Source organism: Sceloporus undulatus, chromosome 5 (assembly GCF_019175285.1).
Source record: "Sceloporus undulatus isolate JIND9_A2432 ecotype Alabama chromosome 5, SceUnd_v1.1, whole genome shotgun sequence".
Lineage (NCBI taxonomy): Eukaryota > Metazoa > Chordata > Lepidosauria > Squamata > Phrynosomatidae > Sceloporus > Sceloporus undulatus.
In genome coordinates, this window is record NC_056526.1 from 13,915,890 (window position 1) to 13,930,023 (window position 14,134).

Sequence of the window (14,134 nt, forward strand, 5' to 3'; positions counted from 1 at the left end):
AAGAGGTCAATGGGGGGGGGGTGACATCACGAGTTACCGTACAATGTGACACCAACCCTAGGGATGCCATTGCTCCAGTGGCCAAGCCTGATCAAGCTTTTATTATTGGAGTGGTGAATGCATTTGAGATTTTAATCCAAACTTCAAAGGATTAAATTCTAAACCCAGCCCACAAAATAGGTGAGGCAACTTGGATAACTTCTCTAAAACCTGGACTAAAACCCAGAGCAGATGCACCACCTCACTAACACCACCAATTGCCACTGGTCCATGCCACATTTGTAAGTTCAGAAAGAAAGGAGTACTGAAACATGCAATTTATCCACCACCAAGCTGAAATGACTGAGCAAGACCGACTCTAAAAGGCTACTGACTAGGAATTTATTTTGTCAGATTTAGCAGAGTTTGCATCAACAAAAGTTTTTTAGAGATTAATGGACTACTTCCATTAGTTCTGAAGTCAGCAATATGTAGATTAGGGCAGGGTTCTCTTAATAAAAACAAAGCCCACAAATATGTAATATATTGTGTAACTGAATGCAAGTTTCAGACTTAATGTCAATGAAAAAAAAATAGCCTTAGTGCCAAATAAAAAGACTTAAGAATCAAATGCAATTACATGGAACCATACACTTGGCCAATTGCTTGCTTGCAGCTCTCAAGCCAAGTATTCTTATCTGTCTCCATGTATGTGTAGAAGAACCTGATGTTGGAATACAGTTCTCTTTGGAGACCATGATAGTCTCATTACAGTCCCTTAATATAATCAAGATGATCCAGGAATGATTACTATACTCTCTTTTGCCATGAATTCTGGAGGTAATCTGGTAGAAATATGTTTTTAAAAAACAGATTAGTTTAAAAAAAAACCTCAGTTTTTATGTTAAAAGTAAGTATATCCTTCTTTCTGAGAGATTTAAGAAAAAACTTTCACGGTAGAACCGTTTCTCCTTTCTGCATTCTACATTTTGTTGTTTCAAGCAGTTTAAATGCAAAAAAAAAAGGTAAAACAGATGTATGCCTTCAAATGGGAACATTTAACAGAAAATATTTATCTTAATTCTCAGAGAGATACTAAAGTCAGTCCTCTAGATTCTGCATCTACAGATTCAACCAACCCTTTTATATAATGGACACCATTTTGCTATGCCATTGCATATAATAAGACCTAAGCATCTATGGATTTTTGTATCCACAGAGCATCCTGGAACCAAATCCCAATACATATGGGGGGCTCACTGTATGTTGGTCTCAATGAACTAGGCAGGATATCAAATGCTTAAAGAATATTTTATTTTCAGTTGGATCAAGCACGTTGGTAAAGTGGCAAGTCTTTAAATTCTGCAAAACATTTTTTGTTTGATGAAGAGTTCTATATGTATGAAAATTTGATACCCATACCTTCTCAACCAGTGAATTCCCTAGATTAAGAAAAATGCTGTACTGTATTATCTTTACCACTTCCCTTTATCTCATTCTGGAATGTTAGAAATTCTCTTTATGATGTTTTTGATGGGATACTCTGCTGAACCAGCATACAGGTCTGGAGTAGTCTTCTGATTAGATCTTTAGAGAAGATCTTCCTGCCTGCCTGCCTACCTGCCTGCCTACCTACCTATTTATTTATTTATATGCTGCCTTTCCCCCAGAGTGGGACCCAAGGCAGCTCGCAAAGCAAGTCAATTTAAAAAAATAACAATTGAATGGTACCTGAAGTTTTTATTGGCAGATGAGGACAAAAAGATCACAGAGGAAGTTGCAAAGTTTATTTTCTCTGCTATCAAAATTCGTAAAATGATGTGCTATAAAGGCGAGTAGTGGTGTTCTCTCCTGGCTCAAACACTTATGGAAAATTGGGGTGGATTATGGGTTGGATTATGAAGCGGCGAGTCTGTTAACAAAAGCCTTGTCCTAATGTATTTTACATGTTCGTTTTTATGCTGTGTATGTATTACTCTTCCTGCTACAGTGCATCCACATCATACGCAGGTGTGCTTTATGCGGCTTTATGCATATGCTGAAAGCTGTGCAGGGAGGAAAGGGTGGTGGGTCCCATAAGGACTAATGGGGTGTGTGCCCATGGCGTGTGTGCACCATTGTGCCACCGCATGCACAAACCCCATTCATTTAAATGGGGCTCAAGCATATACGTAATTTGCTTTACGCGGGGGAGTCCAGAAAGGATCCCCCGCATAAAGCAAGGGCGCTCTGTACTCTATTTGTAACTGTAGAAAATTTGTTGCTTTTTTTTATACTGCCTATGGTTTGTTAACTGAAATAAAGGCATTCATGCATGCATCCATTCACATTTTAAAAAAAATAAAAATACACACATTAAACAGTATAAAATCATTTAAAAACATTTTAAAAGCTTGAAAAAATAAATAAAACACATTATTAAATAAAAATAATTAGAACAAATTAAAAACCTGCTTCAACAAAAAGGTGTTTATCCCATTCATTCATTCGTTTGTTCATTCGTAAGGGACAGAAGGGACCCAAGGCAGCTCACCAACAAAATTATTATTAGTTTGAATGCAATTCCTCTTATAAATTAAGTGAACCTTTTAAAAAAGAGAACTGGGCTAATAAGCTCATATCCTTTTCCCACAAGAAACTGTCATTTCACACAGGTCTTAATCGACAGGTCACAGCTGTTCAAAGCTGGTACGTATGTAACTTTCAGTACTCATTTTTTGCTACAGAGTATGGCAGATCAATAAGCAAGATTCTAAACTTTTAGTGTGGTCCTTTGAATCAAATCAAATCAAATCACCTTCCTCTGTGATCCAAAGCACCTTTAGACTACTTCAAGACTATTCCAGAGATATAAGACATAGTGTGGATTAGATGGAAGAGGTAGCAAAAGAACACTTTTGTACAGAGTGGAAACATATTTGAAATTCCTAACTTTGCCCAATGTATTTTGCAGCAAATGTTTTCCTCTGTAGGATATTCTGTCTCCACAGTGATGAAGGCAAGGGGGAAGAGAAGCTACTTCCCATTTGTTTATTGCAGGGTAGGCAACTGCAGGCTTTGAATATTTTTGGCCTGCAACTCCCATAATTCACCACTACTGGATCTAATGCAAATCACAGTCACAGATGCTTACTCGTATTTCTTGGTGTGCATTCATTGATTTTTAAGTTCCCACAGATCTGAGATTTTCCCCAGTTATCTGTAAAGCAGGGCTGGGGATGGAAGACACTGAACTGCAACTGTCACCCTTTAGCATTGGCTATGCCAACTACAGCTGGCGTGTTTTGCATTCCATTCCCATATGGGTAGCCACATGTCCTTCACCCACCATTATGACTGGTCTACTCATTTTTGCCACAATGGTACAACCATCAGCCAGTGTTGTCATTAGGGTTGGTGTCACCCAATGGTAACTGAGCCTCATGGTGAAGAAAAGAGAGGGGTTGCTCATTCCGGGTGCAAGCGAGGCTTTTAATTTCTTCACCCGCTGAGCTTTGCAGATGGACAAAGAAGGCTCACTCACCCACACCTAAAGGGACATGGGTGAACAAATGCCACAGCCCATTTCTGCCAAAAGCCATACTAAAGTTTGGTGGTACCACACTTAGGTTGTCACCTGGTAGGGTCTGCACATCCCATTCCCCTAGGGACTGCATCATCCACCTACTTAGGGTCAACATTCAACTGTGATCAACTGAGCAATCCACTTGAACAGTTAGCTAATCACATGGTAATTGCTGCCATGTTGTTGAGCAGAAGAAACTTCCACCCAGCAGGTGGGATTTGCAGAATAGTTGCCTTGTCCATTAAACTGTTGGAAGTAATACTTGCAGCTGAATAAATCATTGTCTTTTAAAGCAGAAAAGAGCATCAAAATCATAGCACACACAATTCTTTGCCCCTACTGCACATTACCTTCAATGTTTCACCTCTTCCTCAATACATCTCAAAGAGGAAGCCGTGGCTTAATGACGTTTACTACTTGTTTGTTCTTGTGTGCTTTCAAATAGTTTCTGACTTATGGTGACTCTAAGGTGAGCCTATCGCAAGATTTTCTTTGCCAGATTTATTCAGGGGTGGGTTGCCTTTGCCTTCTTTGAGGCTGAGGGAGTGTGACTTACCCAAGATCATCCAGTGAGTTTACATAGCCAAGTAGGGTTTTGAACCCTAGTCTCCAGAGTCACAGTCCATCGCTCAAACCACTACACTTCATTGGCTCACCATATACATAAATGGGAGATTGATCCTGGGTTAAGATCATTGTTAATATATTAATATGAAACCATACTCCCCTGTTTATACGAAATAAAGGAACAGTAGCTTAATCTAACCAGCACTGCCGTGCCAAAGCCAGCATGCATAGAAGTACATTTAGGAAGAACATTTAGAAAGCTCCAAGAAGGACCACTGATTGCCTTTTCTCCCCAATCCATGAAGGATTTTGACTAAATAGGTATACCTCCACATCAGCTTTCAGGGCAGGTGCATGGTATTATGCTGCCTGAGGCAAAGAACAAGATAGCAAGGCACTCTCATTTTGTGACAGATTGACAGCTGACTCTCTTCAATTCTGGCAATGGGACAGCATTTTCCACCCAACCAGAAAACAGCAGTCTACTGTAGCGGAGGCATGCACACTATTTGGCACAAAGCTGTTTCCTGCAACACCTTTGTGTAGCCTCCCAAGACCTGCAGTCCAAGGCAGCTATTGCATTCTGCCTAATAGTAGAGTCAGCACTCTGTGCTCTCTTATCTTTTAAAACAATCACTATCATAAATGTAGGAATATTTCAGATCTTAGTTAATGGAGCCTTTTTGAGCTAAGACTGAACTTTTAGGCACAATCTCTGCACAGGAACTGAGGAGGAAAGAGCTAACATTATCAGATACTAACATTATTTTTCTTTTTAAGGAGCTCATACCACCAAATTCTAGATTTTTGAATAAATGTCAGAAGAATCTACCTTTATAAAACACAAAGCACAATATGCCACAAAGTGTTTATATGCCACAAAGCACAATAAAGTCTGTACACTGTTCAGTCACACAAGGCTTAAACAAGAGTCTGCATTAGAACATTCCTCTTTAAAGTATAATCATTATGACCTTTTTAAAATTGTTTTTGTTTTTACTAGTACTGTTACCACAACTGGTTGTAGCATATTAATCAGTTGCATATTTGCATATATGTAACATAATTTTCTGTATACATCTCAGCCATTTATTCACTGAGATCATCCCACTGTGATTCTTTACTTAAATATGTAACTCATGATGGGATTCTTCACCAACAATCCCCTAGCAAACTGAATTTCTTTTCTGGTTTTCTGCAACTCTCATCAATATAAGCTCTTCAAATTTTTGTCATGCAGGCTTCCATTTGTGTGAGGAAAATCTCTCCCTCACATAGTCTTTTCAGCAACTCGAGATAATAGATAATCTGGCTTCCACAGCTCTAGGAGACATATTAGCTATATGTTTAAAGCCAAAACCTTAACAGCTATACTGATAGGAACTGCAAGCAGTGACCACCAAGCTTCTACAACTACGTGAGAGGGATTAACTCCAATTCTTTGCTTAAACTCCCATGAGCTGCAATGATCCCCAAGCCATGGAACTATAAAACAAAGCCACAATACCTGCTCGATAACTGGGATGGACTCCCATCGGCGCTTCAGCAAGAGCAAAGGTCTCCGTTTCATGATTTCCCAATATTTTCCAAAAGCTTTTCCTCTGAAGAATTTCAAACCAATGGCAAAGACGTTACTTCCAATCTTATAAGTTGCATCACTCAACTTCCGAGAATCCCAAAAGTTTTTAGTTTGCAAAGGTGTTGCAAAGAAGATTGGTGGTGATAAGGGATTGAGTACGTTTTTTTATCCCAATTCTTTTTTGGTTTCTGAGCCTTGATCTCTCAAACGGAAGTAGCCAAAGGAGAAGGAGTGGGGTGATGCTAGTGGTGGGGAGCCAGCCTTCGCTGATGAATTACCTCATAGACGCATGGAGTAGGTAGACAACACCAGACGCACTCAATCTGAAAATAGCTGTTGCTTAGGAACTGGGAGGGTAAATTGCAGCACCTCTGTTATATATAATTGAGAGCTTTTACATTTAAAGTGAATTAAAACACACCAAACCCGGGTGCCTCTCCTTCACTCAATATGAGCATCCTCTCATGAAGGCTGTGAAAGGAAGGACTGCCTGTTCCCTGTAGACCAGGGGTTATGCCTCACCACCCACTCAGTAAACCAAGAGCACCAGAACTGTATCAGTAACTAAATCCTGTCCATATGGCATCCTCAATAAATTGGCTTCTTTTTTCCTTTTTTTTTTAAAAAAGAGCTATGCTCTGCAGGTCTTTCAGAGGAAATAAAAACAGCTTATGATTGACAAGTATTCACATCCATGGTATGTAAATAATCAACATAGGGTGCATACTTACAAAGCAAGTCTGAACCTTTGGATGAAGATTCACATCCATGCAAATCATGCACACAAGGGAGGGGGGCTCAGAGTTTCCATGTCCATTTGTCCTCTTGGCCAGATGATAACAGAGACATTCAAAAAAGAAAAATTCTCTTTCTTGTGACAGGAGCAAGGGCCATCTATAGCAGCATTCTGATACCAACAAAACCCTGGCCAGATTGTCTGGATCTTCTCAGACAATTGTTGGGGATCTTCTCAGAGGATGAACTATAGGAACAAAATCCTGTACACTCAGAAAGGTCCAAAACACACTGCAGGTCCAAAACACACTGCAGAAATAATCCAGTTTGAGACCACTTTAACTTTCCTGGCTCACTGCTTGGGAATTTTGGGAACTGTAGCTTTGTGATACATTTAGCCTGCTCTGTGAAAGAGCTCTGGTGCCACAACAAACGATATAGTAATCCTAGCCAATCAAGACTTCATAGCAGCTGTCATTTGCAGTGGCTGAGACCTTATTCTCTATGGCGCTGGAAAAGATCTGCAAAATGAGAGAACTCATTGTTGTGAGCAGGTCACTGAAAAATGCTCCAGTTCTACTTGAGTTGAAGTGCACCATGGCTCCAAACTCTGCACATCTCCATGGCTTATGGTGCATTTGGAGAAATCAAATAGGTACAAAAGAGCTAAAAAGCCAGATAACTCAAAAATACACAGAAACATGGTCCAGACAATGGGAATAATACATGCATTTAAAATCTGTAGGAAAATATACCTTTTCAAATTAGAGGGAACGAGGGAGGGAAAGACAGAATTACACACAAATTCCTTTGCAGGAAGAAGGAAAACAAAGCTTCACAACCAGATATGAACCAAGAACATTATGAGAACATAGGCAGGATTCAGGGGGGAAAGAACAGAATCTTCTCATCGCTATAACAGATCTTCCTTCCTTCTAAGTCTCCTCTGCTGTCCTTCCCTAAACTGTTCCCAATAGGCAAAGGGGTCAGGCAGGGCTGCATCCCAACACCCTACTTCTTTAACATATGCTGAAAGCATAATAAGAAAAGCAGAATTAGAATCAGAAAAAAGAGGAATGAAGATAGGATGAAGCAACATAAACAACCTAAGATATGTTAGCAGAAGACATTCAGCAACTGGAACAGTTAATAAGGAAGAAAGGTCAAAAATGAAAGTGCAAAGGCAGGTCTGATGCTGAACACAAAGAAAACAAAAATAATAACCAAGAAATACACAAATTCAATCTAGACAATGAGGAAATTGAAATAGTTAAAGAATTCCCATATCTAGGATCAAACACTGACCAGAATGGAGACTGCAGTCAAGAGTTAATAAGAAGACTAGGAATGGGAAGGACAGATATGAAAGAACGGGAAAAGATACTGAAGAGTAAAGACATACAACTGAGAACTAAAATCAGAATCATTCAGGCCACTGTATTCCCCATTACCTTGTACAGATGGGAGCTGGACAGTGAAGGAAGCAGACAGAAAGAAAAACAACTCATTTGAAATGTGGTGCTGGAGAAGAGTGTTTAGGATACCATGGACAATTCCTATGTATACAGTCCGCCCTTGCCTTACGTGGGGGATCCGTTCTGAACCCTGCCGAGTAAGGTGAATTCTGCCTATGCTCGAGTCCCATTGGAAACAATGGGCTCGTGCATGGCAGTACAGTGGTGCGCAGGGTGCCACGGGCGCGTGTGCCCATTCATTTGAATGTGACGTGCCGCCCCTTGCGCCCCATGGCTTGAGCGCGTACGCTCAAGACCGCGTAAAGCGCACCCACATATAAAGCAGGCGCACTGTACTACAGAGCCCTACCCAATTAATCATGAGGTAATCTGGCAACCCAACAGGCAAGAGAAAGAGCCTTCCCTCCATGGCAACTGTCATCATTTCAGCCTGGAGGAAGTGAGGGGGTGGGCCCAACGCCATCCAGACTGCCTTCAAGAGATGGAGCCCTCCCTCCATAGCAACTGTCATCTTGCAACCTGGAGAGAGTGAAGGGACGGGAAGGGGCTAATTTTGAATTTTTATTGTATTCTGTATATATTTTTATTGTTGTAATCCTCCTGGATTCCTTGTGATTGGGCGGGCTATAAATTATTATTATTATTGTTGTTGTTGTAGTTGTTTACAAATGTCCAACTGTTCCTTTCTATATAGTTTTCTCCCCCTATTGTGAGTACACAATTTCAGGAGCACTGCATCTTGATGGTCTTGCCTTACCTGGCAGATAGCTGTAGCTGTAGTTTTATAGTTACTACATGCTAAAGCACAGATAGCAAAGCTCAGACCCCAAGGGCCATATTTTGCCCTTCACTGTTTCCCCAAGTCAGTGTGTCCTTTCTACTGAATAATATAACTTGGTCATTTTACAAGTCCCTGGGCCCCCTTCTAAAAAGGTGAATTCACTCCTGTGGCTTAACATCTGGCAGTTAAAAGTTTCATCTAAAACACTGTTGATATACCTTTTCTTTTGGCTCTATTCATCCCAGAGAGCACCCAAGAAATTCTCTGAAACTGAAACTGGCCTTCAGCCTGAAAGAGATTTGCCACCCTTGTACTAAGGGCTACATGCTTATGGGCAAGTTATCAGCTGCATGAAAGGGAGCTGGAAAAACATGAAGTGAGGACTCTTGATGAATATGTATTCCTTACAGTTTGCAATAGAACTCCACAACAGTGGGATATATGTGTTCAATTTAATATATAATCTGTTGTATTATTGGTTGTGTATGTGTCTGTGTGTAAGACTTAAATTGCTATTGTGTTTGCAATGCAATATTCATTTATTATTGGCCCCACAGAACCCAGAAGAGGTGTAGATGCAATGGATGTCTCCTGAATTTTAGAAGAGGCAAGTCATGGGAATACTATAAAATAGATTGCTCTTTTTTATTTATTTAGCATCATCAGTGGCAACCAAAGTGACAAATCATAAGAGATAAAGAGAGAGAGAGAGAGAGAGAGAGATCCCTATCTCAAAGCACTTCCTGCGTAAAATCTGTGTGGAGAAACAAGAAGCTCAAAATTAGGAAAGGGGGCAAAATGTATTTGGTTTTGCTTTTATGAATTGATCTTGTACATACTTATCAAACTAAGACATGAATGAGAACTCAATTATCATCTAGTTTATTCCAGTCTGCAAGTTTTGCAATGTAGTTCATTCTCTGATTATAAACTGAATGCAAAATAAAAACGAAGGAAAAATGTGGGCATATATGCAAAGTTATGAAAAAAGTACTTGTAAAATGTAGAAATTAAGAGAAACTGAATACTGAACAATTCATGTGGAAATGCAGATCAAGTGATGTGGAAATGGGACACAATAGACTTTTAAGTGAAGTAATGAGAACAATAGAGAAAATGAAACAGACAGATTAATCCAGATCTATTTGAATTTATGGTCTAAGAGATTTTGGGTTTGTAAAATGCTGTTAACCAGGCCAAAGACACATACAATGAACAAAGGCAAACATTGCAAAGCAATTCTAAAGTACAATACCAGAACAACAGTTCAAGGACCTTGAACATTTGTAACATCTGTTATTGCACTATACTATTGATTATTTTAAAACTTGCAACTCTCAGTGCAGGACCTGAGATATAATATTATATGTAGAAAGAAAACAGTACTGTTTCCTAGAAGAAATGCATGAAAAATAAACACCATATGCATTCTGTGACTCCTGATAAAAGTTTGAGGGACAAACACAAACAGTTATCTGAAGGTTTAAAGATGACACATTAAAACTGAAGTAATGATTATTCAAGGAAAGCAATTTGGTTCTGTCAGCAGCCAGCAAATTAGTGCAAGAAAATGTTTTGCAGACCAATCTATGGATTAGTATAAGATATATGCAAGCATACCACATTTCTCGGAAACCTAGTTCTAAAACGCACTGCAGGAATAATCCAGTTTGAGACCACTTTAACTTTAACTGTAGTTTATGATAGCACCAGGGCTCTTGGACAGAAAAGGTTAAATGGCTCACAAAACTAGTTTCCAAAATTCCTTAGTATTGAGCCAAGGTAGTTAAAGCAGTCTCAAATTGGATTATTTCTGCAGTATGTTTTGAACCTTAGTTTCTGAGACTTAATTCTTATAAAATGCCATGTGTCATAAACTCAGGGATTAGTGCATAATGCACCTTACTTTTTGAACCATTAGGTGAGTTTACAGGCAGAGGCTGTATTTTTTTTAAAACTTCTGTAGCTCTGCAATACCACCTCCAGAGCTGTATAGGCTGAGTCTCCTATATCCAAAATTCTTGGAATCAGAAGGATTTTGAAAATTTTTATTTATTTATTTATTTATTTGGAGTGTGTGTGTGTGTGTTGTATGCCTTCAAGTCATTTCCAACTTATGACGAGCCTATAGCAAACTTATTATGGGGTTTTCTTGGCAAGATTTGTACTGAGGCTGAGACCATGTCCCTTGTCCAAGGTCACCCAGTGAATTTCATGGCTGAGCAGGGAATCAAACCCTGGTCTCCAGAGTCATAGTCCAACATTCAAACCACTACGCCACACTGGCTCTTACATAATGAGACATCATGGAGCTGGGACCCACATCTAAACATGAAATTAATTTATATTCCATATACGCCTTATAAACATAGTTGAAAGTAATTTTATACATAATATTTTAAATAATTCTCTGTATGAAACAAAATTTGTGTACACTGAACCATCAGAGAACAAAGTGCCACTATATCAACCACCCATATGGAAACCCTTTGCATTTTGGAGTACTTTGAATTTTGGAATCCCAGACAAGGGATACTCAACCCGTACTATTGTCATTAGTTTTTTTTTTGTTTTTTTTAATATAAAGCTTTATTTACAACAAATAAAATACCAATTCACAATCAGACAGTCTTCCAAATCTTTGTACGTTATAATAAATTACCTAACACTCAACCCCCCCACCCCTAACTTCCTAAAGACTATGTATTCTACCTTTCTACGTTTCCTTTAGCTATAAACTAACTCTTAGTCCACCTTAACTAACCACTAACTTAGGATATATCTACCAATGTCAGACTGAAAATTATAACAGGTTCACCCAAGTAGAGCAGCTGGCGAGGAAATAACCTGCTGCATTAGCCATCCTTATTAATATATTCTATTCATAACAAATCCACACACATAATTTCCTGTTAACCTTTCCACCCTTCCCCTTCTCTTTGTAAATAATTCGACCAAGGGAGCCAATCACTATAAAAGTCGTCTAATGTATTCTTCCCCATCAACGTTGTTAATTTATCCATTTCATATATTTCCGCAATTTTTAACTTCCAATCTTCTATTCTGGGTACTTCTTCTGATTTCCATTTTCGTGCAATCACTGCTCTTGCTGCCACCGAAAAATAAAGCATTAGTTTATCTTTTCCGAAGTCCTCCTTCAGAGTGTCTGTCATGTTAAGAAGGTACACTTTAGGGTCTGGTCTTTCTTTAATCCCTAAGATTCCCCTTATTTCCTCATGTACCTGACACCAAAATTGATTAACTATCGGGCAATACCACCAACAGTGTAGGTACGTGTCTTACATTTCCAGCACATATTATTTTGGTTATACATCTTTGATAATTTATATGGTATAAGATACCATCTTACCAAAGACTTGTAGATAGCCTCCTTGATCTCTACACTAGGAGATATTTTCATTTTTCTTGTCCAGACCTTCTCCCAACATTCTAAATCTATAGTTTTCTTCAGGTTTTTAGCCCACTTGATCATATAATCCTTAATCCCTTCCGACTCCAATTCCACGTTCCTAATTATATCATACAACTTTGCAATTCTTTTATTTGAACTTACAATGATCTTTTCAAATTGTTTATCCACTGGGCCTAAACCTATCGTTTTGGTATCCATCAAATATCTTTCCTTTAATTGCCTGTAGGAGAACCAATCACACTTAAACCCTTCCTTCTCTAACTCTACTAATAATTTCATAATTCTATCACCATCGACACTCTTTGTTAGGTCACCATAGGTAACCCATTTCTTCTGATTTAAATCCACTCTATTGAAGAAGGCTTCATTTGTAGATGTCCATAATGGTATCAATGGGCACCATCTTTTTTTATATCTTGTCCAGATTCTATTCAATGATTTCCTTATGATATGATCATTAAAATTTCTGTCAGCTCTGATTTTGTCATATATCAAATACACATGCAGTCCAAATTTAAGATCCGTTTTTTTCCAAATTAAGAACTCTATTATTATCTAATTTTATCCAATCTATCAACCAATCCAAGACCCCCACATAATAATACCATCTGAAGTTTGGTAAAGCTAAACCCCCTTTATCTACAGTGTCTTGAAGTGTTTTAGCCTTAACTCTTGGTCTCTTGCTACTCCAGATAAAATTGTTTAGATCCTTTTCCCATTTCATAAAGGGCTTATCGTTCATTATTATTGGCAGTGATTGAAAAAGGAACATCATTTTAGGGAGAACCATCATCTTAATTGTGGCAATCTTTCCCATCCATGATAGATTCAATTTACCCCATCTTTGCAGATCTTTTTTAATCAGGTCCCAAGTTTTCTCATAATTATTCCTAAACAAATCCGAATTCTTAACTGTTAATGTACACCCTAAATATTTAATTTTCTTTTCTATCTTGGAAACCAGTTTTTTGTTCCAGCTCCCTCTTTTCCTCTTCTGATAAGTTCATGGTCAAAATTTTTGTCTTCTCTATATTTGTTCGGTACCCTGCTACTTTACCAAATTTCTTTAGAGTTTTAAGCACTTGATCACAACTTTCTAAAGGATTTGCTATTGTTAAGACTAAATCGTCGGCAAACGCCCGGAGTTTATACTCTTCCCCTTTACTTTTATATCCTTCAATTAATTGATTTGCTCGAATATTTATTAAGAGGGGTTCTAAAACCAAAAGAAACAATAGGGGTGACAAGGGACAACCCTGTCTTACTCCATTATATATTGGACAGACTTTTGATTTTATTTCGTTACCTATAATCCTTGTTTCTTGTTTCCTATAAATTGTTCCAATCATTTTATTGGAACAATTTAGTCCTCCCCTAAATTTAGTGCTTTTATTACTCCGAACAAAAATTTCCAATACACTTTATCAAAAGCCTTCTCCGCGTCGATAAAGTACATAGCCAATTTCTTTGCAATCTTTTTTTCATGAATCTCAACCAGATTGATTATATTCCTAATATTGTCTTTAATCTTTCTATTAGGCAGAAACCCGTTTTGATCCTGATGAATATAGTCTGACAATATTATTTTAAGCCTGTTTGCCAAAATTGAAACAAATAGTTTATAGTCTGAATTCAGAAGTGAGATAGGCCTATAATTTTTGGGGTCCAATTAAGTCCTTACCCTCGTTTGGTAACAAGATCGTATTTGATTGTGTCCATGTTTGGGGAATATAACCTGTTTTAACCTCATTCATCACATTTAGCAAATGTTCCTTTAGTTGTTCTTCACAAGTTTTATAAAATTCATTAATGTATCCCTCCGGACCCGGGGATTTATCTTGTTTACTATTGTGGATAGCATGCGAAAATTTTTCCAAGGAAATTGGTTTATTAAGTCTCTCCCTTTGCTGTATAATTTTGGTTCTTCCCAGGTAGTTTGATATTTTCACATCATCCACATTTGGGTTTTTATAAAGCTCCTTATAAAATTCAAAAAAGATATCTCTAATTCTTTTCTGAT

General features: G+C 38.2%; 1 protein-coding gene across 2 annotated transcripts in view; it reads right to left on the reverse strand.

The window, feature by feature from the left end:
* Positions 1-14,134, reverse strand: part of PDE3A (phosphodiesterase 3A) — a 391,731-nt gene that overhangs the window by 81,140 nt on the left and 296,457 nt on the right. The window contains exon 1 of one of the 2 annotated variants that reach the window (XM_042469407.1): positions 5,619-5,875. The exons of the other annotated variant lie outside the window; for it this stretch is intronic. Coding sequence (XP_042325341.1) covers positions 5,619-5,681 — 63 coding nt within the window. The 5' untranslated portion in view covers positions 5,682-5,875. Of the gene's footprint in view, positions 1-5,618; positions 5,876-14,134 lie in introns of those variants that run through there. 2 annotated transcript variants of the gene reach the window in all.